Source organism: Ooceraea biroi, chromosome 1, assembly GCF_003672135.1.
Source record: "Ooceraea biroi isolate clonal line C1 chromosome 1, Obir_v5.4, whole genome shotgun sequence".
Taxonomy (NCBI): Eukaryota; Metazoa; Arthropoda; class Insecta; order Hymenoptera; family Formicidae; genus Ooceraea; species Ooceraea biroi.
Genome location: NC_039506.1, coordinates 19,685,730 through 19,712,022, shown reverse-complemented (window position 1 = coordinate 19,712,022; position 26,293 = coordinate 19,685,730). Strand labels below are relative to the sequence as shown.

The 26,293-nt window shown below is 45.3% G+C and overlaps 1 protein-coding gene across 1 annotated transcript; it reads right to left on the bottom strand.

Moving 5' to 3' along the window:
• Positions 1–456: 456 nt before the first annotated feature.
• On the bottom strand, positions 457–7,372 carry LOC105277970. Its single transcript, XM_026974112.1, has 3 exons — positions 2,772–7,372; positions 2,001–2,282; positions 457–1,275 (listed from the first exon to the last, which is right to left on the bottom strand). The coding sequence occupies exons 1-3, from the start codon at positions 3,406–3,408 to the stop codon at positions 836–838; spliced, it is 1,359 nt and encodes a 452-aa protein (XP_026829913.1). The 5' UTR covers positions 3,409–7,372; the 3' UTR covers positions 457–835.
• Positions 7,373–26,293: the final 18,921 nt, after the last annotated feature.

Sequence of the window (26,293 nt, the reverse complement as noted above, 5' to 3'; positions counted from 1 at the left end):
CGGCGCATCCTAAGTGGCCGGATACTTCTCTGAAACGGTAATAACGTAGTTTATGGCGCTGATACAGATTATCGTGCACGCCGTTATTAAACGACCATACTATGTAGCGGCGCCCATGTTAATCCGGTAATAGAAACTGCAGTAAGGTTGTCAACGGGCTTCTCGCAAATTACGCACTAATTTCATTAAATAAGACAACGATCGTAAATGCCATATCTGCCGAGATCGAAATGCATCGTATAAATTACCACGCAACATGAATCACTACAGAAATGTTGCGTATGATGTTTCATATTATAATATGACACGCGAATTCTCTCAACCGTGAAATAAAACCAAAAATTGAATGATTTTATCCATTTTCAACAAGCGAAGTAGAAATTTGTTGCAATCATTACGCCCGCGCGCGCGCGCGTGTGTGTGTGTATGTGTGGGTGAGAAAGAGAGAGAGAAAAATTTACATTTTATATTTTATTCATATTATACATTTCGTATTATATTATCAATTATGCAGAAACAGTGTTGTAGATTTATTGTAATTGGCTACATCTATGCGCGTTACATATTTATCGCTTATTGTCTTATAATTGTTTTCCAACCTGTCCATGAGCCATATAAGAAAATTTATAAGCAATTAACTACGCGTTGAGTAATAAAAATATTTTATAGCAAGTACAAAACAAGATAAGTGTTCACTTCAGTTTTTAACCCAACAGTATTTTAAGATCTATTTACAAACATTCTTAATTGCATAGTGTTGAGCATTTTCCTGTGAATAACATTATAATAATCGCCGTCACACAATATAAAAAGTTGAACTAAAAAATAATGAGATTCATATACTGCATATCATCGATGCGATTAATATGAACTTGATGCTGTTATGCGCAAAATTGCTTGCGGCGGATTTGATAATCGTTTGAATAACCTTGTCCAGCAGACTTCGAGTTTTTTTGATCGTTTGCGGTTCTTCCATGCCAGCTTTTAATATTCTTTCTATTTCAGGACTGTGGACGCACCGTTTCCTCTTCGAATCGTAGATGTTACCGAGTCGGCAGATGCACACGTGATGACCAGGTAGGTTCATGCAGCTCTCGACATCCAGCGTGCAATTGTGCGTGCCGCGGGTGCACTCGTTGACGTCTACGCATAATCCGAATCTGGAAGACCATTCGTAGCCAGGCTGATGGCACTCGCAACTCACGTTTATCCGGTTCGCCCTGAGCGCTTGAAAGTCCCGATTCTCGTCCCGGTTCAGCGTGCACTTCCGATGCGCTACGAATACCGACGAGGTGGTGGTTTAAATGTCCGTCCGGGGAGTGCCAGAGGCTCCAAGGACGGATAATTGCGCATGTGGCCTCTCGGAATGCAAACGAGCGTGCGAATCTCGGCCGGGATTAAGCGGAGGATGCGGGCAAACGGAAAATCTCATCCGCAGAGTCGTGCGCCGTTGTAGTACTATTCACGGTTTCGATTTGTTCATACATATCTCAATTACGATCTTTCTTTGTACGTACAGGTATAAAAATGTTGCCCGATTATCTAGATTGCAAGGATATTTTGCAACTTGCAATAAGATAGCTTGACATTATTAGTTATAGGTCATTTCTCTGTAATGTCGTAATTCGCTCGGCGAAAGAACGAGCGCACGGAGAATCGATCGGCCTTGCCTGTACTTGTGTACCAAGTTTCCTACTCTAAGCTCGAACCACCAATTATTGTATATTTTTTAATTCCTTAATCGTTTGACGAGTATAATATCGGATATGTACAAGCGGTGTTTAAGAAGTACGTGGCGAGAATATATCGCTCTTTGCTATCGCCAGTACCAGCGAGAACGACGCGTCCATGCGGCAGCGGCGTTTTTATCGACGTAATAAAGCGGCACGACCAACACGCGTTATGTGAAATTAACTCGGCCACCCCGGTGCCAGGAAATACGAACAAGCCCACTCGCACGCGACGCGCAGGTACGTGTGTTATATGTTGGTCCACCATACCTGGCCGATTCTCGGCGTAGCAGGGATTGTGCCGCGACTGGAAACAATCTTTCATGTACCAGATGTGCTTCATGGAACAACAATGGTCCGGACAGAAACTGTATAGGGCGCAGGCGAACGGTTTCGTGTCATCCGCCCGCGGATCCTTGTTACGAACGCCGTATTCGTCAAGGCAGTTGGCGTGATTGTCGCAAGGCTCGCCGAAAGTGGCCAAGTCCGGGACACCCAGCATCGTGTACCAGCACATGTAGTAGCTGACAGTAGTACGCCACTGGAAGCGTTCTGAGAATAGAATGGAATAGAACAAAGAGCACGATAGACACATGCACGCACATATACACGCGATTTCCTATTTATCAGCTATTTATTAGTAATTAGCTTCACCAACGTTGCAGAGTTCGTTTTTTTTCTTTTTTTGTATTAAACGTATATTACTTACACTAATTGTTATTATTTGCACGTACAATTGTTCAAGTATGTAACAAACATATACTTTGAACAACGATATCAATTTATTCACCTTGAGAATTCAAAACGTGAAAACGCACGAAATATGCGCTTCTGTGAACCGTTAAAGATCGAATTGCATAGACTAATAGTCGAGACCAGTCCTTCGAACGAGCAAACGATTCAATCAATCGTCTACGGACACTTGGATTACTCGCTCGAAGGACGTCCTGGCCACAAGCGCGTGTGCAGATCGAGCGTGGCGGGATTTGGTTCCGATGTGATTGGATACCGCTCGTCGCGGCGAATCTCGAATGCACTTGCCGATCGGACCCTGAAAGGGCGCCGCGGTGAGGTCGTCTCGCTTCTGGGCCATCTGGCAGTCCCTTTGAGTGGCCAGTATCTGCTCAGTGTTGTTCGTCGGGCTCCACTTCCGCTGTCGCATCACTGTGATTGTATCGTCCTCGCGCTTGAGCGTCGTCAGTCGGACCATCCTTTCGAGATACTTCAGGCACTCGAAGAAACTCACGTCGCAGTGCTTGCGCACCTCCCAGTGCAATGACCTTAAGCCGGGCCTCGGAAAATCCTCGTACAACCTGACCGCGGCCTGATCCGCACTTTTGTAATACCGACGATCAAAGTCGTGGAACTTGTGCGCGCGGATGTAGTACGCAATGTCGCGGATCACCCGGTTCCTGTCGAGACTGGAGTCCGGCACGTCCGTCGACTCCGGATCAACGTCGGGCACATCGCTCATCCGTATATTCACATCCATAACCTGCTCGGTCAGGGGCACCCTCGGCATCTCCATCTCATCGGTCGTACCCGTGGTGAAGTTGCCGGAAGTGGTGGTCTGGACGCTGGTGGATTCGATTGTTGGCGGTGATGGTGTCACAGTGATCGTCGACACGCGGGATAGAACGAGAAGAATATAGACGAGACGCACCGTGCAGAACTCCATCTTGAACGTAGGATACTCGCGAGGAGCTTTTGTTCTGTTGTCGTCCGAATGCTAGCAGATTTCCGAGAAATGAAATTTTTAAAATTTTTTATTTTGATCATACAACAGTGGTTCAGATATAAACTGGAATTTGCTCGCGACACGCCTGTAATGAAATTCAAATCTGAAGTAGCTTTGTATTTCAATTTTCATTTTTACCGAGCAGCGTCCTTTTCTCTCCTGCGGTTATTCTCGGCAAGATTTCTGCCGTTCTCGAGAACGAGAAGAAAAGCAGCATGCTCGAGGATTTGAAATAAAAATTTTTGTGGATAAATGTATCTCGGATGTACTGGCATTCCTCTCTTCCTCTCTTTCTCCCATTTTGTGTTACGCGGGACATCGGGCTGGCTCGAGAAGCACGATGCATCCCATTACCTGACGCGCAGATGTACGTTCAAATTACTCGAATCTCTCGTGAAGAAAACGCCACGACCACCGTCGTCGCGTATCCGTCTCCGTTGCTCGACGACGGTGAAAAGGCTAAAATGAGAAGAAGGGAGAAGGGCGCGCGAAGAAGAACGGAGTACACGGAAAAAGTTATATTAAGCCGTATCCACTGTGCTCGGGTGTTATTCATCTCTGGCGCCGTCCGCGTCGACTTACGGTTTACGTGTGCGAGAGATCTCGTCAGTGTAGGTAAGTACCCTGTTATATCTCATTCAGCCGCGGCTTTATTCGACTGGGTGACTCCACGTTGAAGGCGAACCACCCGCGTCTTCGTCGTAGGTGTCTTAGCGCGAGCTTGCGGAAACTTTGTGGTGCCTCGTATAGCGCGACGCGTAATAAGAGGCACCTTCGCGAAACGAGATGAATCAACTCGCTCGAGAGCGACTACTTTAACCCTTTAAGGGTGCTATCGACTTTACCTCGTAAAGTATATTCATGACATGCAAGAGGGATGCCGATTGAGATTGTCCAAATAAAGTTAACTCGTCGAGAGACTGGCATAATCTCACGCAACCTCAGATTCTCAGATGAGTTCTATCTCGCAAACGAGCTTCTCCGTAAATATAAGCATGAATTCGGTCCTGCGAGGGCAAGTATCTTTTACCGAATTTCGCGCCTAGACTTGGCGATCCTCGATACTTTCTTCCGCGCGGAATAAACGCGAGCCGCGCGGCGAACAGCTCGTAATTTCTATGCTCATCGTGTATTCCAGTCAGCACTTTCGGAAGACAGAGTAACGTCCAATCCGAGACGACGAAACTGGGTCAACATTTGCCCGGTGATCTGAGAAAACGGCGAAATACGCGCGCGGCCCCTGCTCGGGCGAGCAAGAAGCGTCCGCCCTCGCAGAATTTCATTCAACGCAAGAGCGATTCGAAAGTTTCGCCACCCCTTAGCCGCCGCTGATCCGCCGAGTGCCCCATCGCTTGCTCTCGTTTATCTTGGATAATGGCGAGCAAAAAGACACGGAGGCTTCTGGCGATGGTGCTTATTAATTCCTTGGCGAAGCTGAACTACGGAACTAGTTGGCGAATCGCAATTGGCTGCGCCGCCCGGTCCGCTTGCGATCCGTTTGCACCCCGATTATTATCGCGGCGTGAAAATTGGAAGAATGATTTTGCGAATTCGTAAGGTGATAAATATTAAATCAGTATGAGACTTGCGTAATACGTAACCATTTGTTCGAATCGTCTCGTTTATCAAAACGAGAATTAATTTGAGAGTTCAAATTACAAATTATAATGGAAGCTATACGCTGTACGCTCGGCATGATTGCGCACTTAGATCAACGCGTATCGTCGTTTCACGATAAGCTCGTTTATAAAAAGGTATCATAAAATCCGCTAGAAATGTCCCAACCGGCGCGGATATTTCGGAGAGAACAAGCGATGATGCGAGCAAGCAGAACGGGGAAAAATACAAGTGGATCATATTTGCGTGGCGGTTTGGGGAAACGGTAAAATCCGCCGCGTATAGCGCTTGGCGCAACAATGGCGAGTGCTATTGGCCGATATGGCACGCGACCAATATCGTACTCCAAAACTCTCCTGCAATTCTGTCAGTACACTGAAACGATAAACCATAATGGAGCTATGTGATTTCATCCGGCCAGAAAAACCGCTGCGTGCACACTAAAATTGAAAACACAATCTGGAAAGACGATTTTAATTGAAGTCCGAGGCTCGGAGGGAGGAACGATTGACTACTCTCTGTCTTTCTACAACGTTCTCTGTCCGCAAAAAATTCTCCCTCCCTTCGCATGTTATAATTTCGCGAAACGAATTACATCGTTTTGGATCTGATTTTATGAGGAAGCACTGCCTGCCGGAATATACGTTGATTGATAGATTGGATCAATCCTTTCCGTAGTCGATCGAGTTTCTCTCGAGTGCGGAAATCAATTAACATTGAGAACGTTGATGGAACGGAAGGCACGTAGCGCGAATCAGCTGAGGAACGAGCGTGCACACAACCTCTCTTTTCGTTTGAGCGATATTAAAACTTCGTCATTCCACGCAATCACAATCGCGCGAGGAGAAACGCAAAGAGGAAAGGTAAAACAAGGAGGTAACTTAAAACAAGCGCGAGTCAACATTTACCCGGCGATGTCGCGAAAGTGGAAAAATACGTTGCCGCTCGCGATATCGATTCGGCTGAGAAGACGATTGAGGAGACTCTCCGCGCGCTGTACCATCGATCCATTTTGACTCGCGAAACGATAAACCATAATGGAGGAGCTCGTTTGTCGCGCACACGTTCGAGATTACGTGCCTGCGCTTTGCCGGGATGTTCCAGAGGCTTTCGTGCATCTCTACGGATAATAGAGACTCGTTTTTTATACCGGCGGAAGCTCTTGACTCCGCTGCGCGCGCGAATCCTTTCTACCGTCCTACATCTTCCGCCGAAATAAATCCACGAGGAGTTATAATGACGGTGTGTGTTTCAAGAGCGCTCGCAGCAAAACTGAAAAAAGACCGAAAATTTTAATTAAATGTTTGGAACGCAGGACCATTTCTCTTAAAAAAATTTCAATTTCTTGTAACATTATTTCAGAGAAAAGTGTTAAAAACATGATATATGTCATGGAAAATAAAAGTGCGAGAAGAAACTAAAAATTGAGAAAATTTGCATTTCGTGTGTTGAAAATTTAATCACATCTTGCCTTCTTGCAGTCACGAGTAATCTCAAAACATATCGTTATATTAATGAAGCTACCGCGTAACTTCGCGCTCTTGGTAACTCTTCAGACGCTCAACGTGTACAAGTATGTTGGAAATTTTTAAAACAGTCTGCGTGAATTTTGCATCGACTTGGAAACACCAAGTTTCAAAGAATTTTCATTAGAGGAGTGAGATATTCATCGCTGTGTGCGCCACGTTTCTTGACACAACTTGCGCTCCTATCACACGTCTCCTTAATGATAGCCCAAAATTTTATAAAAAAATTTGAGTAAATCAAAGATTTAAAATCATGCAAAATCTTCATTTATAACGTAGAGAATATCGATATCTTCTCATAAGAAAAGAAAAGAATTCTTAATTTATTTGACACTGACTACAATTGAGAGAAAGCGTGCATTCTTCGAGATACCATATATAGTATGCAATTACGCTTGAAGATGCGCAGCTGGGGAGTCACCTGCAACGTGCCTTCGGTACAGCCGCGTTTCTCGAGTACGTTGGATGGCATTTAGCCATTCTCTATCCCCTCTATCTCCCTCTTTCTCTCTGTGGTTACGTGACGACGTGCCGTAGTTTGGAGGAGCTAGGATCATCTAGCGACCCCGGATATGTTGATTAACAATACAATCATCTCGCGATAAACACGATACCTGTCTCGTTTGCCGCCACTTGTAATTTCTTCCCGCAGCCACCCGCTCGCGCGGAAGTTCGTAGACTTTACCTTACGTTAGACGCGGCCGGGGAAGAGGAAACCCGCGCGCTTCCTGAACTTTACTAGATAATACAACGTTAATTAACTTCTCGTTTACTCGCCCGACCGCTTAATGAAGCTGAACGTTCCTTATCGTTATCGTATATCTTCGATGCTTGCCACTCGCTGTTTGCCCACTGTTATATAATAATCGGTTATTTCTCGCGAATACTTTCCATGGAGAGTCTCTTTTCATACTCCTGTAATCCTAAATATAATATTCTGTATAATATAAAATGAACAAAAGATCGTTCCGCGAGAAATATTTGATATTAATAATTGACAACATAACGCAATGACCATGATGGTAATGGAACTATCGCATTACGCGAACAGGATCGCCAAGAGATAATATTGGATTTCAGCGTTGCGAGAGGGGTTAGTTAATTAATACTCGACAAATGCATAAAAGCAGGCGCATTCGAACTGGCAGGCGCTCCTTTCGACTCGAAAAATCCATGAGGGTGAATGGAACGATTACGTAAAACCCGGCTTATCGACTACTGCGATCCGCGTGCATGTGAAAGTACCTCGAATTAAGCACCTGAGGGAAACGCCGGCTTAAACCGGATCCTTCTCTCAAAGCTGGCGTTCTTCCGACTCTCAGAAGAATCGAAGAAGCCCAGGGCGCCGGAAGGAGGTCGCTACGACGAGGGATAAGGGTGAACGGTGGCTGCGAGTAAAAAAAAGGTGGAATCCGCGGGAAGTTTAATTGCTTCGGAATATCGATGATCCTGTTGCGGGGCGTCGTTTCGTCTAATTTGGAAGTCAATCGCTAGACGCGTTCCTATTACTATTATGCGTCTCGTCTCGCCTCGCGCTGTTCTCGTCTTCATCGTTTTCTTCGTCGTCGTCTTGCGCACGATCTTATTTACCCTGCTCTCCCAAGTGAGAGAGACTCGCGATAAGTTGGGCATTAGCGTGATCGAATATCCGCAGGAACTGCCGGAACTGCCGAGCGCATCGTCGCGATCGAACGCCAAAGAGAGAGAGAGAGAGAGAGAGAGAGAGAAAGGGGACGAGAAGTAGAACACGGCCGAACCACAGGCGAGACGATGATCCCGAAGCCATTATCGGGAAAAGTTATCGCCCGTCGAACAATCCTCGGGCCATGCACTTGCCTCGCACTTGTCCTTTTACGTACGGAACCTCAGCATTATGGTATCGATGCATCATGCCCATGTGTTTTTAGAATGGCACGATGATGTAGCTGAATTGACTACAATCGGCTCAGTGACGATCGGCGTGTAATTCCTTCGTCTTGAGAAATATCGATTGTTTCGCGCGACGATTACGAGTTGCGCGAGTTAAGATCATTTGATATTAATCATATGAAACAATCTTTGTTCCCCGTGTACCTTTGTTCTCCGTAATTTTTGCCAGAAACGGATGGAAATGATGCACAAACGTGGAATAATGCGAAAAAAATATAAATTGAATTATGGATGATAGAAACACTGCGTGAGCAATATCTTCCGATTGAAATACTTTTATGCATTATCGGTCGTAAAAGGCGGAGCGCGTTGAATTGTAAATTGAAGAAAAAAAACTCAAAAGACGTCCGAACGATATGCAGCCATAGGCTATAAACATTGAGAACTGTTAACGAAATCCATACACATGAGCCGCTGAACAACCCGCAGGCGAGGTAATTATCGCAATCCTTTTATCAATCGTTTATCATCGACGCGCATTTTATTCAATTATTACATTTCCAGTGGCGGATGAAAAGCTTTCTCAGATGCGCTCGTTTTAAATTAAAATTTCTCGTTTATTGCGCGGGGAGCGTAATGTTATATGACAAGATTAAGTAAGATATTTTTGCGCTCGCACGTATTAAAGTAGCGCGACATTTTCAAAGAATATCAGAGAATGTCTCCAAGTATGTCGAAATGCCGCGAATGCGCCATATCGTGCGAGACTAATCGCATCAGCCCGATAAAACGCGACCGATGAAAACGGGCTGTCCAAGGCCGGCCAAATCTCCTGATATTATAGCACGTGGCAAATATCGAGGTGTACATCGCGCGCTCATACGCGCCTCTAGGCATGCAGAATTCTTTATTCTCACCTCGTATGGAGGTGCATGACTTCTATGGGATGTCGGAGGATGTCGCACTGCGCTATTTTGTCGGATATTAATGGAAGCCGGTTTGATAAATGAGCCGGCCACGGGAGACACACGGAAAGGTGCGGAAAAGGGACTGCCCGGACTCTCCCTTCGTTTTGCGAATGGCGCCTCCGGGTTTCAAAGAGGAAAGCCAGACTGTACGGCGTATACATGGGACGGCCGACGGCGTTTCTCGCCAACGAAGGACGGTTCGTGAATATCTAACATTAAATGGAGATGCACTGCGAATGCGATGGAACCATAGAAACCACGATTTTTCCTGGAGCATAATTAGTGATTTATACATGTTATAATATCATGCTGCGGGTATCATGCAGAATTATTGCGCACATCATTAAGAAGGATTTCGCAGGATTTTAGCGTACAAAAGTGTACATTAAACTGAATATTCTACTCGGTTTTTCTTGCATTTATTTCAAATATTTATATGTATAATAATCTTTCGCTTTTACGCATTTATATTTATATAACCGTATTTGTATATTTTCCGTGAAAACTCCCCATGATACAATAGAAGACATGCGATAATGATACACCACGCTACCACCGTCTCCAATTACCCATAGAAATTTTTAATAGCGCGGCGCAATGGCGGTCCAATGGCAACGCGATATTCGTTTGAAAGAAGATCACACAGATTTACGCGTTTGACATTGCGATTACGTAACGAAGTTTTCGCATGGGCGCGATATGCGCGGTACGCGACGAGCTCTTAATGCCGGGCACGTTGGCGAGTTCGGTGAACGCAAAAAAGATTAAGCTCTGACCACTGCGTGAAGCTTTATTAGCCGGGTTACTGGACCCGCGAACCGCTCACTTTTAAGTGCAATAATTGCGACGACACACGATTCACGACAGCAAACGGGTATGCGTTCATCGGTCCCGGCCGCAATTACAACCTGCCAATCAACCGGACAAATGTATTCGCTAGCCTGATCATGTTTAGAGACCGCATGCTGCGATCCACGAGTATCACAGTGTTCACTTAACTAACGCTGTACAGTCCCCTGATCTCGAAACAGCTGCGATATGCTGCATCTTTTACGCTCGACGAAAACGTTATTTCCAACGTTACGCGATTAAATTCATAAGCGTCTATTTGTTGAAGTCCGCGTTTAATAATCCGCGTGGTGGCATCGTTCTTTGCAATTTGCACGATTCGAGCAAAATTATCGCGTACGAATCGATTCCGATCTAGACGGATGCCGCGCGTACTCGATTAAAGACACCGTGGGATGAGTTATGACTATGAGAAACCGAATGAATTGTTGATAATGCGGCCGGCAAATAGAATCGGCGACTTAATTATTGGACATTGCTCCCCCACTGCTAACCGTAATGGTATTAATACGGGGACTGCGGCGTATCGTAATTAATGTGTGCCTATGAAAACTCGGGGATTTATAAATTATCGCCGTCTTGTGTCGCTTAGTGAGCGCGCGGAGTGAGAAACGCGCTCGTTATCGCAATTTGCATGAAATCAACGTGTCTGAGTTTTATCAATTCTTCAATGACATAACGTTGCACGGTGCATGAATAATTATGCGGACGTCACAATGTAATGTCGTTTATGTAAATTCCAATCGTGTTAGTCGCCAATCTAATAATCTCGTTAAATCGCCCGGTAATAAATATTAGTCTCATTATCATATCGTGCTAATTAAAGGAAGAGAATGAATGCGGTGTTTCCTCTTTTCTTCCTATTATCTGTTCCCGTTATTACCTCGGCTATCGTAGTAATTAAACAAAACACGTATGTGTGTTCGATTGCTCACGGTAACGTTAGCAATTGTTCGCTGTTTCCACCGGTGGATTTGCCGACGTTGATCGTTAGCTCGTGACGTTTCGAGCAATTCGTTTCGCGGAGAAACTGTGCGCGTGTTAATCACTCGATCAAAATGCCGTCGCCGATAATGAAACGCACGGACTAATTCTGCATCGATGAGCTCACGTAACATAACAATTCATTTTTCTCGGATATTCAATGAGGATTTGATAATCGGGTCACTTGATAAGCACGATCACGAGACGCAAGACGAAAGATGAGAACAGGCGAGGCCGATACAATATCATTGTCGCCGAAACAACAGACACACCGGTATCGTATCGGGGGAGGATCCTGAAATTGTTAGGCATACGAGTATTTCGCGGATATTAATTGGAGTTGGAATTAATTTCTCCCTTATTACAGACGCTCGGGAAACTTGATTAGTATTCCCCGGCAGCGGCTCTGACACGCTGACGGCTGGTTTCTGCGAATAGTTGGGAGAATCAAAGTATAGATATAGGGTCCCGCACGCGTTCGCCACGCTATCTACCAAGTCGTTCGTCGGGAGGGCCACTGAAGAGATTCCGCTTCAACTTCCATTTGTTATGCGTCGGGTAAATGAGACGAACAATTTCGCGCTAAGCTGCTCCTATACATTCACAGGCGCACAAGTATATCCGAGCGCTGAGTGCGTCTATTAATTGCTCAGATTAAACGCAGCAAGATGGAATCTTCATGCTTGCCTAAGAACGTCGTCTTGTATCTAAAGGAGATTGAAACATGGCATGTGTTGTGCATTGTATCATGATTTATTCTCTACTATCATAATTTTAACCAAATTTAGGTGAGAGTAGTTGCATACAGGATAAAAATATAATAATATAACGAAATATAGACAATATTCATATACGAAAGCAAAAATATACAATATGAAATCAAGTTAACACTTCACACTGTTTGAGGTGCGACGAGATATTTTCTCTTCAGCTCCGCCGGATTCGAGTTCTTGAAATTCCTGAATGACGGCGAGTGCGGTGGACCGGTCGAATTCACGGCGGTCGAACGAAGGAAGCTCTTTCCTGTTGATCGAGAATTGCGACGTGAGTCTACCACCAATAATTCCGATGCCGTGCGTTTTACTTCATCTTTTTTTTTCTTTTTCTTTTCCAAGCGGGAGCATCAATCGCAACGAAATAAATCGCGAAAAGTTGAGGCTGCCCCGGTTATACGTGAGGCTATGAGCGTTCCGCGCTGATCCGAAGTCGAAGTTCTCCGCGGCTATCAGTCCGAAAGATTTTCACAGTCGCGTCGTGTCCCTCGCCCCAGGGACTGCCTTCTTCGAATCAAACTTCGACGCCCGAGACGCCATTAGTATCCAACGAGTCTGCAAGTTTCCTCGCTTCGCCGACGTGGCCGAGGTAAAGGAACGGAGGAGGGCTGCGTCCTGGCCTTTCCACCCATTCTTTTCGGAGCTTTTTGGGAGCTAAAGAGGTCGTCCCGCCATTCCACGCACCCTCCCATTCCTTGCTGTCGGTTTTCCAAAGGCCGTTACCAAAGGTACATCTCCAGGCGGTGTTTCACGTGTTAACACAGAATTCTCCACGACGTCACTGATCCCCTAGGAAAAATCAACGCTGGGTTTGACGATAAAAAAAGAATCAACGTGACGTTACAAGATTTGTAAGATGAGATTACTTGAAGCGCTCGAAATTTCTCCGTCCAAACACGCTTAATAAATTATGCATATATTTATCCAGGACAACCTCGTTTTCTGTAATCAAGATTTTTCTAAACGCGTTGTAGAGTTAAGAACTCTTAACGTTATCCTTAACATGAGGATCTGCAAACGATCGATTGACAAATCCCGTCTAGGAACGTTTCCTCTTCTCGTTCCTCGTTTCCGAGCGCGAACATCGCCGCTGGTATCTACCAGCGTGCTATCAATCAGTCGATGAACACCCGGTCCCCGAACTTGCGGGCCAGCATTCAAGGATCATTGGGTGTCTCTGTGATCCCTTCGAGTGCACACGACCTCCCACTCGTCAAACCCTGTCAGCGTCCGCACACGCGGCCTCGGCGTTCTCCGCATCGAGCATCACGAGTGGGTGTAACCGAAGCGGAGCCGATCGTCCTGAATAGGCTTTCCTCAACACTCCGATCGAATTCGCTGGTTAGCCTCGGCTAACAATCGTCTCTTCCGTCGTCGACGAAGGAAGGGAAGTAGCTTGCACGAAGCTAGCTGATGAAATTGAACACGGAAGGCACTAAAGACACTCCCTTTCTCTCACGGCTGAACGGCTGATGGCACAGACGGGCGGACGAGGGAAAAGTGCAGGAGTTGACTTGGGGTTGGCGCGGGTTGAGGGGTTTGCTAGCCGAGGTGTTATCCAAGGAGTAGGTCGAGCACGCGGCGAGAAGGCGGGACGACGCAGACGGAGGAGATGTAAATGGCACGCTTCATTAACGTGAGTTACCGTCGCATCTATTATTCGCGGTAACCGGGCTGACAGGCGTGCACGATTCCGCCCCTGTCCAGAGTATTACGATGTAGAGGTAGTCAGAAGGAGACGAGGGGACCTGGTGTGCACGTTACATTTCCTTGGAGTCTTCTCGAGGAGAGGAAAAGGGAACCGACGGCAGGATCAAATTGGAGCGAGGCACTCCGTCGTCGTCGCCGCTGGAAAACGTTCCGTACGCGCGTGGAAACGGCATAATCGCGTGATCTCCGAGATAATGATTACCGGGACCAAGACCGAGATCTCCAGAAGGGAGGAAGCGCGTGTGGCAGATCGAGGTAGCGGAGAAGACTCCGCGAGGGTGCGATCGTTTTGCATACCCGGTCGGATTCCACATCTCGTGGTGATTAAGATTTTCATTAGTCTTGTTATCCGCGACGAGTGTGCGTCTTATGGTGCCAGCAGCCAGTCAGATATTCTCGCAGACAGTTTCGGCGTGTCTACTATTAAACGGAGATCATGAGGTGATCGATCGAGTGACGCAGTTGCAGCATAAAGATAGAGCGATCAGTCACAAAATGTATTTCCATTAGAAGTAATCGCAGGGATCCTTGCGTGTAATAATAAGAGACATAATAAATTTATTATAAAAGACATGTTGTTCTTGTTGTTGCCCCTTTCAACCTCAGTTGAATTTCCGAGCTCACGGCGATACCGTTACGCGGCTGTATTTAATAAAGACTTGCGCGCATGAACGCCGTTGTACCTCCCGACTCCAAAGTTCCTGTGATTAAGATTTTCATTAATCTTGTTATTCATCGGTGTGACGCGTATATCGTAGCTCGCGTGCATTAGCTCGATACAATGCCTATGACATCAAACAGACGTGATCTTTCATATCGTGCATAGTTCTCGCAAGCCGTAATGTCGTCGTATTACTTTGTCATAACGTCAACTTAGGCGAGGCACGCTGACGTAATATCTGTTTAAAACGAAAGTATCAATTAAGCGAATACCCGTAAGAATATCGAGCAATATATCACTATAGGAAACATATATTTGCGTCGATAATTGAGAAGCACACAATTTTATTCAACATCCAGAAAATAATCGCCAACTAATCTCGACTTTTTCATATTTTTTTCCTCGATGCAGGACGATGATCCTGTCTTTTTGCGAATTTGTCATCAGCATCTCGATACTTACTGGAAACGTTAGATAGGACATTGTTATCCCGGCGTTACGATTTGTCACCTCCCCCGCTGCTCCCTTGTTCCCTCGATAAGAATAAGCGATATAGTGCAGCTCGTAAATAAACGAATCCCGTGCCTGATACGCGAGAGAACCCATGGGAAAAAACCGCATGAAGACATAAATTGACGTAGTTATTACCTGATCTCCCGCGCCGATGAAATCCCTTACCCGGACGACGGATTGCTATTAGAGCATTGATCACCGCAGATTTTTCTCCGATCCTATCGCGTTTTAGAGTTATACAGGCGCGGCGCTTTTTCCTGCCCGAAAATATCCGCTCGAGATAAGAGGCCGGGGACGAAGTTCGGGATCGTAAATCAGAAAACGGGGCGGTCAGTCGTAGCGGCGGAGCTTCATCTCGTGTATGAGCGTGATTTATGCGGTCAACGTGCGTGTGTGGATGCGTATATGTCGCGTCTACATGCTGTGTGTGTATACGTGTGATCGTTGCTGCAGTCCGCCACCGAAGCTCGCAGTCTCGAAGCCGCCTTAGAAGCGGTTTCGACCGCCGCCACCGGGTAACGTACACGTATCTCGCGGATCAGACTGACGGAATTAGCGGCTCCTCGCATCCGCACGGGGATGCAAATTCCTATCGTGCAAGAATGGTAACGAGAGTATCCCGAAAGCTGACATTCGCGCGCGACGTGATTTACCTCTCCGTTGCGTGTCGTACATGGAATCACGAGATTTTGATCCGTTTCCTTTGTTTGCTTGAAAAATTCCGGAAGGATTCGAATATTAAGTTTGTACCGTATTGCTATTTCTGTATTCTTAATATTAAAGTTTAGAGGAAAAAAAGTTTGCGTTTCTTTATTTTTCTCTCTTCCTATTTCATGACAACCTTGTTAAGCAATCACAAGCCATCGTTGCTGCATAAACTCGAATCGGCAGCGAACTAGTAACCGAAGAGGGGGCAGGGCATGAAATGAAATTCTGATGCAATCGGGAGTGTGGAAAATCATAATGGAATTACATTACGGAACTATTAAATCGAAAGACCGCCGTCAATATCGAACGGGATGGGGAATGGACGCGATCAAATATTCCATATTTTAAACCCAGTTGATTTACTTATTTCCATCAACGTGGTCCGGTCATCGGCATATTTTCCCCGTGGTCTCTTACGCTCAGAATGATCCGAATTTAATTATTGGCCGTTTTGATTATGATCCGGACGGTGTTTTGCTACACGCGTGTCCCACGGCACCGATATTTTGTGATATGCGTGCATTTACACAAATATATGCGCATCCTATATTCGCTATGTTATTCTGACGCTCGATGGGAACTAAATTATGCACGATCGAGTGGGTTCGTGACGGAGATTACCACTCGGCGCGTTAGACTTTATTAAACAATGATTGCGCAATATTTCCAAACGTTAATAATGCAGGATTCGGCCGCGCGATGCACTGTTGTTCCACACTGTTGTTTCGCGATTTTCATCCATGGAAACGTCATTCCCGCGTTCGACATGTCGCGCATGTAGTTTACACGTGATAAATTCGTGAACGAATCATGTTCGCAATAATTACCTCGAGGACTAATAAAGTAAGGGACGCCAACCTAATTGTTACCAAACGAAACTGCAACGTGCTCATCAACGTCCCTCATTCTGCTTTTCGAATGCGTGAAATACCGCGGCAGTGGCAGTTCATCTTTCTTCTGTGATATCTACCCCTATTTCTCGTAACCCCGCGTTCCGAGCTAATAGAATTCATTGGATTATGCATCGGAGGGCACTTAAATATAAGTGGTTAAGCGAATTATTGCGCGCTACCCCTCGGCTCGCTCGTCCCTCGCGATACTGCACGAATATTATTATGCTAATCCATAACGTTAAAACTTTTATGGCAGCCATGGTCGCATAAACATGCCGGTCATTACTGCTCTCGGCGGCGTCAAGCACGCGAAAACTTTAATTAGATCATGCATTAGTGTGTGAAGTTGATTCAAGTTCGCGGATACATCCCTCGAATTGTTTCGCGCCCTTTCTGATGACAGACAGATGCTGAGGATGCGTCATTGTCGGTAGCGGCCTCGTAGCATGACTTGATTAAATTTGCATGAAATTGTAATTAAAGTTCTAATTTCACTTAAGAGGATGATCTCTTTTCTTCACTCGTCGCAGATCAATTCTCGTTTACCGGAGACGAGGTTCTCGCGAAAATTTGAGCCACGAGCGTTACATGACGCGTTTCGTTCGCGGACGTGTAATTATTCCGGAACAGACGAAGGACGGAATGAAAAGCCCGGTGATTAGAAGCACGACAGTGACATAACGAGAGATACTTTCTTTCTACAACAAACTTTTCCGTCTCTCTCGTTTCGCGTGTCTCTTCCGCCCACAGCATTCGGGCAAGTTTCGCGGTACGTTTGATAATTCGAATATTACGGTGTACAAACTCACCGCCTCTCCATTATGACCCACATTTTCTCGCGAGATACTCGTTAATTACTTCGGTATTTCGCGAGGGTCGTTGTTGGCCAATGAGCGGTGAGGTTTGAATCAAACTCAAAGCAAACTCTTCCAAAATGAGTTACGGCTAGCTCGTAAACGAGTTATGCGCCCGTCAGTTGCGTAAGCAGAAAACGTTAATTCCAATATTATACACTAAGTTGCAGCGTTTAAGCGTTCAGATATCGATTTTTCTTTGTCGACTCACTACTCTTCTCTTCTTCATTTAAGTATGGGAGAGACTTTGTATCTTATCGCGTATCATAAGAATACCATATTAATACTAATTAATATCCATCAATTTGCAATTATATAATTATTCGGCAATGACATAATTATAACTATCCTGCAACTGCTATACAACTGTATAATTGCATAATTATTAATGATTATACAATCATCCGTTTCTGGCGAGGATTTGTACGAAATTGGTACAAATTGGCGGGCACGGTGCGTTTCATAAATCTCGAGACCACAAACGGGCCGATTCCGAACGCGGTCGGTACCACCCCGTTTATACATCCGCGCGTTGTCCAGCGCATTCGTAACGCGCGAGAACAGCTCGTTTGCAAATCTGTCCACGGTCCTGGGCCCTGATACCTTCTCTAGTTCGTTGAACGAAAAAGCGAGAGCGTCGCGGAAATGTTCGCCACAAGCGAGCAATCGCGTTCACCCGGTTAACCCGGCGCGCATATCGCTCGAATTTATTGGACGCGCGACAAATTTCGCGCGAGCAAGTTCGTGGACGCATCGAGGGAGAAAGATACCGAGAGAAGCGGCAGAGAAAGAGAAAACAAATGCACCGCTGCGAGAGTGAGACAACCAGAAGAAACGATAAAAAAAGGGGGAAAAAGAACGCACGAGTTGGGCAAGGTGGGACGTGCGGTGTGACGAAGTCTGTCGCAATATCCTGCAACGAAAGCCAATAAATAAAGGACGGCGTAGCCGCGGAATTAAAACACATACATCACGATGCTGGCTACGCGTCTCCGCGTTTCCGCACTTTGTAGCCCGCTCGCGCCTTGCCACCTTCTCTTTTTTTCTTTCTCTTTTCTTTTTTTTATTCAACCTGCGTTTCGACGATCCGCGCCGGCTGAAATTAATCCAGGTCGGGCGCTGATTGCGAAATAATTTCGCGTTCGAACGACGAACGGCCGCGGCAACTTCCGATCGTTATGATCGCCGGGGTGACGGCGCGTTGCGCGCGCGTCACCCCGGATCGAAACGATCCAGGTTTTATTTCAGTTTTGAACGACCGATAATTCTCCGATGGCGTTCCACCGCCTATACGTTAAAACGAAAGGTGATGGCTTGATCCGCGAAACGAATGATCCGTCATTCGATGCGCATTACGTATTGAGATTGCAGTATGAAAGCCCATCCATCGGGTCGAGGGGAGATATGGAAATCAGTCGGCATGCGATCGCGAATGCAAAAACGCTAAACGCCTTCCCTGGTTCAGTAATAAATTTATCGAGCGGGATTTAATTGGCGCGGCATCTCTAAACCGCTACGAATATATATTTCCTTTGGATCGCTATTTACCTATCGATGTTCGCTTCGCCAAGTATCGGAGAAAGAAGAGGAATATTGAGACTGAACGTGCACGCAGCCATGCCATTTAATACGTCACACTGAGAAACGATTTTAATTAGATTGCGAGGTATTGTGCGCGAAGTTGTGTGCAGGAAAAACTCGTTGAAAGTTCTCGTAAGGTGCCTGGGAAGGGGAAGAGACCGCGCCGCGCTGCATAAATACAAAATTGTATTTCTAGAGCGGAGATGAAGCAACTCGTTACGCCGCCGATGGAATTATGACGGTACGGAGAGAAAAAACGGAAACCGCGAAGGAGTAAACGCGCTATGGAAAGTGCAGCGCGATAAAAAAGTCAGAGACTATGACAGGTACGAGTTCTCGAAAGTCCCACGCGTCTTGCACACGAGCTGATTCCGCCGGCATTGCGCTTCGAAATTTTCTTGGAAGAAATTCCGAAAAGAAATTTCCGACGGAACACGCGCGCGTAACGTGCCACGTCATAAGAGGCTGAGAATCTTCTCGTGTAGAATATTACATCAGTAGCCTTCGCTGTGGTAAATCCGTACATCTGTCGTTAGCATCTCTTTCTCTCTTGCGAGAAAAAATTGCCAATTTCTGTACGAATTTCCTCCGATGCGAAACGACAAGCCTCGTTCGTGCGAAAGACCGAGATACTTAAAACGACGGAAAGCGCAAGAGGTTTGTCGATAATTACACGACTCAGTCTTTCTCGAGCAGGGGCGAGCACTAATGCGCCACCGAATACATAATAAAACGCGAAAGTTCCTCGACGAAAGCACCGAAAGTCCAATAGCGACTCGGCTGCATTCGTCTCCGGGCTGCGTTCGTGGCGCAACGCCCGAGAGTGTTTCGCGGGGTTGGCAGGGCCAGAGCAATAAAACTTTCGAAATCTCTTGAGGGTTTCGAGGACGATGTTAGCGTTCCGCGCAGCACCGCCGTGTAGAGCGCTCATGAATATTTAATTCCCGGTAGTGGCGAATCGAATGTTAACGGTGTGCGAAAACCGACAGCCAGGGGGGATAGGAACGAATGGGGAAATGCAGGATGCGGATGCGGGGAAGAACGCGAAAGGAGAGACGAGGTCGAGGATCATTGCTTGCACTGCTCGATACGGTCGATACCGTTATACCGTTGTACCGTTGCACCGTTATACGCAAATAGCTGCCGTAGTAGCAACCGACAATCGAACGCCGAGGATCATGTCCCGACGACCCATATAACGAAAACCGCGACACTGCTTGTCTCGGGAGAGCGTAAATTATTTCTCCGTTTCTTCTGCTTTCACTTGGGATTGTTATTAAACTCTGATTACACATACTGCGAAGAATGTTTTTATTTTTCTCTCTACTTCTCGGCTCGATCTTCAATCCGATGTCGCGGAGCTTGCGACAAGCAGCGCACGACGAACGCAAGAAAAGCGGCTTTAAAGTTGGGATATTTCTATTATGCAGTTTTTCACATTTTTATGAAAAATAAGAAAATAAAATAAATTTATAGTAGTCTATAGAATGGATTTTTCATTTTGCATTATTTAGCTTTTTAGTTTTTACGCTTTACGTAAATCTCGGTGATGCAGCAACCTGGATTTAATGCAATTTTTATTATGATTCAACGCAGTTCGGAGATAAACCGCAAGTCAAGCCACACGCGATCAACAATAGTCTGATTAAGACGCTGTTCCTGCTTACACCGCACATATTCCATCGCCAATCGCAAACGTGCGTCGTGATCACTAGTTGGCGATCAACAAAATTAATCAGTGGCATCAAACATTTGCTCCGATAACGTAATCATACCTACGACACGGTTTGCGAACGGTCACGTCATTAATGCGAACAATCACTCACGGATTTTGATGTAAAGTCGAGCCCGCCGGGAATCACGTTATCTACTTTCTCCCTCCGAATACTTAATTTGCGAGGACCCTTTTAATTTAAATCGTTTATAATTCTGAAACTAATTTCACGTCAGCATTTTTAATCAAGAAAGAAAGTCGACCCTAGATCGGCCGACCGATATCTATCATTAAAATTTAATGTGACAGCAGCGAGATTGTCCGCATAATGGATCGAGCAATAAAACTAGCCATCGCGCGCGTATGCGAGTCCGGCCAGAGCGGAATTTGATTTCGACCTCGAATCAACGCCACCCTTTGACTCGCCACGCTTCTGTTGAGAGAGATTGACCTAAATTGCGTCAGCAAACTTGTGCATGGAGCTTGCGACACGTTGGAGAACGCAGTAAATGATATAATCGACTACGACGACACACGCGTGTCAACTTTCGACGTTCTGAATTGTGCTCCCAGACTATTACATCGCGAGAGTTTAACTGGAGAATCGCTCAAAGTTAAGCGGCCAATCTGGACAATGACCAATTGCACTAATGTCTCCTGATTTAGATTTCAGACTTAAGACTCCTTGAAGGTGAGAGGCAGGTATTTTGTCACCAAACGTTCACATACGGATCTCGTGCGAGGTTACGATCAATCTATCTATTGAATCGTATTCTTTATTCGATTTGTGTTTTTTCTATATTAAAGTGCGTATTAAGGGAATCGAAAGCAGTTATAATATTTCACGTTCAAACTTATCAGTCCATTTTCCACCCTCCTGTTTTCAATATTGTGTATATGGCAAGATATAGCAATGTACGGATCCTACATGGTGCACGTGAGTAAGTGCAATAATCATCTCTCTTCCACTATTATTGTATTACATGATCGCGCAACGAGGAAGTCGTCACGTGCATCGCCTTGCTTCTGTCAGTCACGCAGATTCGCAGACTCCTAATACCATTACGCGTGGCGTGTACGTAAAGGCAGCGAACGGTAAATTAATGTTTCGGTTTGCCGACGAGGAGACGGAATCGCGGCGCAGGTAGCTTCCGAATGCAGCGCATAGTTCCGCTAAGAACTAATTAACGAACAATTAAAATTAATTTCACGTTCGGGTGAACCGGAGTTATTCACGCGATCGGTGGTCGTCCTGACGTAGCTACAAGTCGGAGGAAACGGGGCGACCACCGAAGGAGTAATTTCGCGCATAAATCAGACGGAAATGCGAAAGTTCGAGATACGGTTACGGTTGCGAATCACCCGCTAACTTTGCGCCGTGTATAGTGCGTTTCGAAATTCGCCCAAGGAGATCTTTCACCTCACTTAGTTCGCCGTTGAAATATGGCTGTCTCTTTTTTTTAGAGATTCCGTGGTATCACGTGTGAATTCAAAATTTCAGTACAATATCGTTTACAAGAAATTGCCGTAAATTCGTTAAACGTATCGTGCGATCAAGAGAAAGCGTGCGATTTCTCATACACACATAGATACACAGAGTCTCGAAAAAAATTCGCGTCATTTGTTCTGAAACGAAGCGCCGTCTCTCTCATAAGGATGAAATGATACGTAACAGGGAGAAGTATCCGTGATTGCCCTCGGAGGAATGAAACGCGCGTAAAAGGATCATTTGTTCGTGTTGGCGCGAGGTGGGATTCCGCGATGTAGCTTAATATTCCGCACGGCGAAAGAAGGGCGTTTCTTTTGCGCGAGACTGCATCGTGCTGGAGGATGCTGGAGCAGGCTTGAAGAGAGTGGACGGGAGAGAAGGGGCGAATCGGGTGTATTTTGAGAAATTGCCGGGATTACGGCGGCGTCAGCTTCGAGAATGTCTTACGAGCGAAGGGAAGAGAAAAAAAGGTCGTGCTGCGCGCTACGCTCGACCATTTCCGGCGCGCTCCATGCTACAATGTCCCCGGGTTATGTTCCGCGGTACACGGAAAGAAGCTTATCCCGAAGATGCATATCCCGGGATGCAGCGCGTCTCAAGCACTTAACATATAAAACGGTATCTGGTTTTCAACTCTCCCGTAACCTGCAGGCGTAATTCACTTCCAATTAAGATCACGAGAGGAAGTTCGCTTTTTGCGACAGTTCCGAATTATGAATACAAGTAACAGCTGATTAACAATGGTGCGTCGTCATCATTGGAGTAGTAACGCAACTTTATTGTTCGCATCGTCTTTGTTCCTCGTAAAACGCGAAACGCAAGGTGCTACCGACGAGCCCCGTCAAAAGTCGAAGCAAATAAATTGCATTGCTTTACGTGAAACTTGCATCGATGAGAAAACTCGAAGAAATTCTTCAACATTATCAGAGATTGCTTTGTTAAAAAGGTAAATTGGTAGTGAGAATTATCGACTTGGGGAGTCAGCCTCAACGATTATCGAGGATTATTAAGGATATTGAGGATCGAACAGTGCGTACGAGACGATTCGCCTGAAAGTACACGCGTCCGTATCGGCAATTCTTAATCCGCAGTCCTAAATCTAATAATAGCCGTACGGCCAGCGTTGTAACCTCGCTACGCGATCGTGTTACTCCGCTATTAGCCCGAAGTCACCATTAATTATCTGTGATGAAATAGTGCGAGCCCGGTAACCGGACTAACCCGCACGAACGATACATCGTCGGAAAATGCATATTGGATATTTGGCCATTTCACGTAATCAAGCGAATCTCTACGCGAATCACGTACCAGCTGATTTATCTGATTATGCGACTCGTCTGTATGGCAAAATGCCATATGAAATTTGACAGGTCGTGAACGTTCGCTCGCAGATCATCTGAAAAGCCTCCGGCCTCCATCGTGAAATTAATCGTCTTGGACATCGACTCTCAGATAGCATCTACGTCTACGGGCGCATCTCGGCGAACGAAGCAGCAGAACGGATCGTTAAAACGTCGTCGTTAATATCGCTACGTCAAAAGCTAGCGTTGAAAATGCAATTGCGAATTTTTTCAACATCGCGTCGCGCGAATGTGTGGAGAAATTAATTAAAAACCACTGGAATTCCAGTGCTTGAGTAAATCGAGCAAAATTATACCGAGACCAACACGGTGGTACGCGGAATCATTAATGATGTAACTATCGTTATAACGCGGGAATATTTCTCTTCGTGAGAAATATAATATGCATTAAACTTCACGCAAATGTGTATATCGGAAAGAGATTTTTGTGGTGGAAAGAAAATTTTAACGCATTGCCTTTGGTATTACTCACGAGTGTAAACTCTCGCTTTGACAAAATCATACACGTGGAAACAAGCAATAATGTAAAACGTTCTTGTTATATCGTTATATTATTGCTGTTGACAAATAACAACAGTATTACAAATAAAATAGGCAATCTTTTCATTGCTCTACATTTCACTGTAATACGAAGCGTAAACGTTCTATAAATTCCACGTGTTACCGATATTGCAACCGTAAAAATAACGGTGCTCTCACGTTCATAAAATAAATAGCTGCCAATTCGCAAAAAATCAAAATAAAAAAATAGTCGGATAATTCCGTTGCGCAATTTGATAACTAATATCAATTTTGTAGAGAAACGATTCACGCCATCGGCGAAACCTTATTGGACGCGAGAAGCGGTATACGACCACTATCGTGATCAAAATTCCCTCGATTGCTTCGATTTTATTTGCCGATCACAGCAGACGCTGATTCAATTACGTAATAATAACTGTTATGCGAATACTTAATTAAATCCTGTATATGACCCGACCTTTGGTCAACGGCCGCTTAACCATTGATTTTACACGATAGCAAACGCGATTGCGAAAAATATATGCTGCGATAATTAAATTTATCGTACTTCAAACGCCACGATGTTTTGCAACGCGCGCGCGGCGGCACCGGAAAGTTAATTTATTCTCTGACTATAAACTATTACCGATATCAGCCGACGTTGGCGATATCGATGCCAAGTTCATTGCTTTACGTGAAACTTACATCGATGAAAAAACTCGAAGAAATTCTTCAACATTATCAGAGATTGCTTTGTTAAAAAGGTAAATTGGTAGCGAGAATTATCGACTTGGGGAGTCAGCCTCAACGATTATCGAGGATTATTAAGGATATTGAGGATCGAACAGTGCATACGAGACGATTCGCCTGAAAGTACACGCGTCCGTATCGGCAATTCTTAATCCGCAGTCCTAAATCTAATAATAGCCGTACGGCCAGCGAAAGTAGCAGTGATTATGACAAAATAATTTTTGCACTTAGTAAATATGTCAAAAAGAGCACCATAAACGTAATTAAATAGCGGAATGTACAATAGCGTTACGGATCGCAACGTTACTCATAGCCGGACCCTGTTAATCGCCGAACGCGCTTTAATCTATTTGACCTAGTGTCACGCCGGGGTGGCTTTAAAGCAATTACAAATCGTAATTATCGGCGCAAATCTGTGCAAATGCATAAATGTAATAGCCGCACGATAAGCCTCTTGTATCGTCATCAACTACATGAATCGACCCTTTGAACATTACGTATTTACACATTACATCATTAACTTCCATTCGGCGCTTTAATTTCACGTTTGCTTAAAGCCATGTAATTTATGTTAGCCTGCGCGTGCAAACAAGAATTTACAGAGCCGCGAATAAAAATATTCGTGTATCACATTCGAGGAGTGCTTTTGCTACGAGAGCTGCGAGGAAAAATGTTCCTCGCGAGCTCGAATCGCGATTTTATTTATCAGATTACTTTTCATACGTGTATTTTCACGTGTACCGATGCTTTATATGCCATCAGGCTAGTCGCAGCTGTCAGTAATGCAGATAGAATCGATCGTGGAAACACTACTGTCGTGGCAACGACAGATAGACCGACGTGGTGAAGTATACTTTCGCTATGGTCGCAAACTTTCACCATAAGTTAGCTCTTAAAACTACCTCTCGCAGCTTTCTGTCGGGAAATTCGTGACAAGAAATCGCAGGCCATGCGAACGCGCGCGCTGCCCTATCGATCACGCTGCGACGGAAGTGGTTACGCATGAACACTCTCTCTCTCTCTCTCTCTCTCTCTCTCTCTCTCTCTCTCTCTACACCGTGTGTGTCTCCGATCAAGACGATAAAGTTAGATTATCACAAATCGACGCTTCGTTACTCCAACAAGAAAATCATGTTTCATTCGTCGAAGCATCCGCGTGATACTCCCACGCGTGATAGAATCGTGATAGAATAGATAGATAGTTCGTTAGTGTCATCGATAATCCAGACTGAAAGTTCTCCAGCGAGTCTTATCCGCGCTCTTCGATATTCTCGCATCTTTCCTCTGTAAATATTTCTGCTAGCAACTCGGGAATATTCCATAATAGTTTCTTACTCTAGAAACTGTCAATTTGCATATTGTAACGGAAGGAGACCGATTGCTGGAATCACGCAAAACTGACAGCAGTATATTGCATTTACGTATGAAGGAGCTGAACGAACGTTGTCGATATCTCACGGTATAATTTATGCCTATGTGATATCTCGACTCTCGTATCTTTTCT

Coding starts and splice junctions, on each gene's coding strand:
- LOC105277970 (XM_026974112.1), bottom strand. CDS start 3,408: ATGGAGTTCTGCACGGTGCGTCTCGTCTATATTCTTCTCGTTCTATCC. Junction 2,283..2,771: donor GCCCTTTCAGGGTCCGATCG/GCAAGTGCATTC, acceptor TTCTATTCTCAG/AACGCTTCCAGTGGCGTACT. Junction 1,276..2,000: donor CTACGCCGAGAATCGGCCAG/GTATGGTGGACC, acceptor CGGTATTCGTAG/CGCATCGGAAGTGCACGCTG.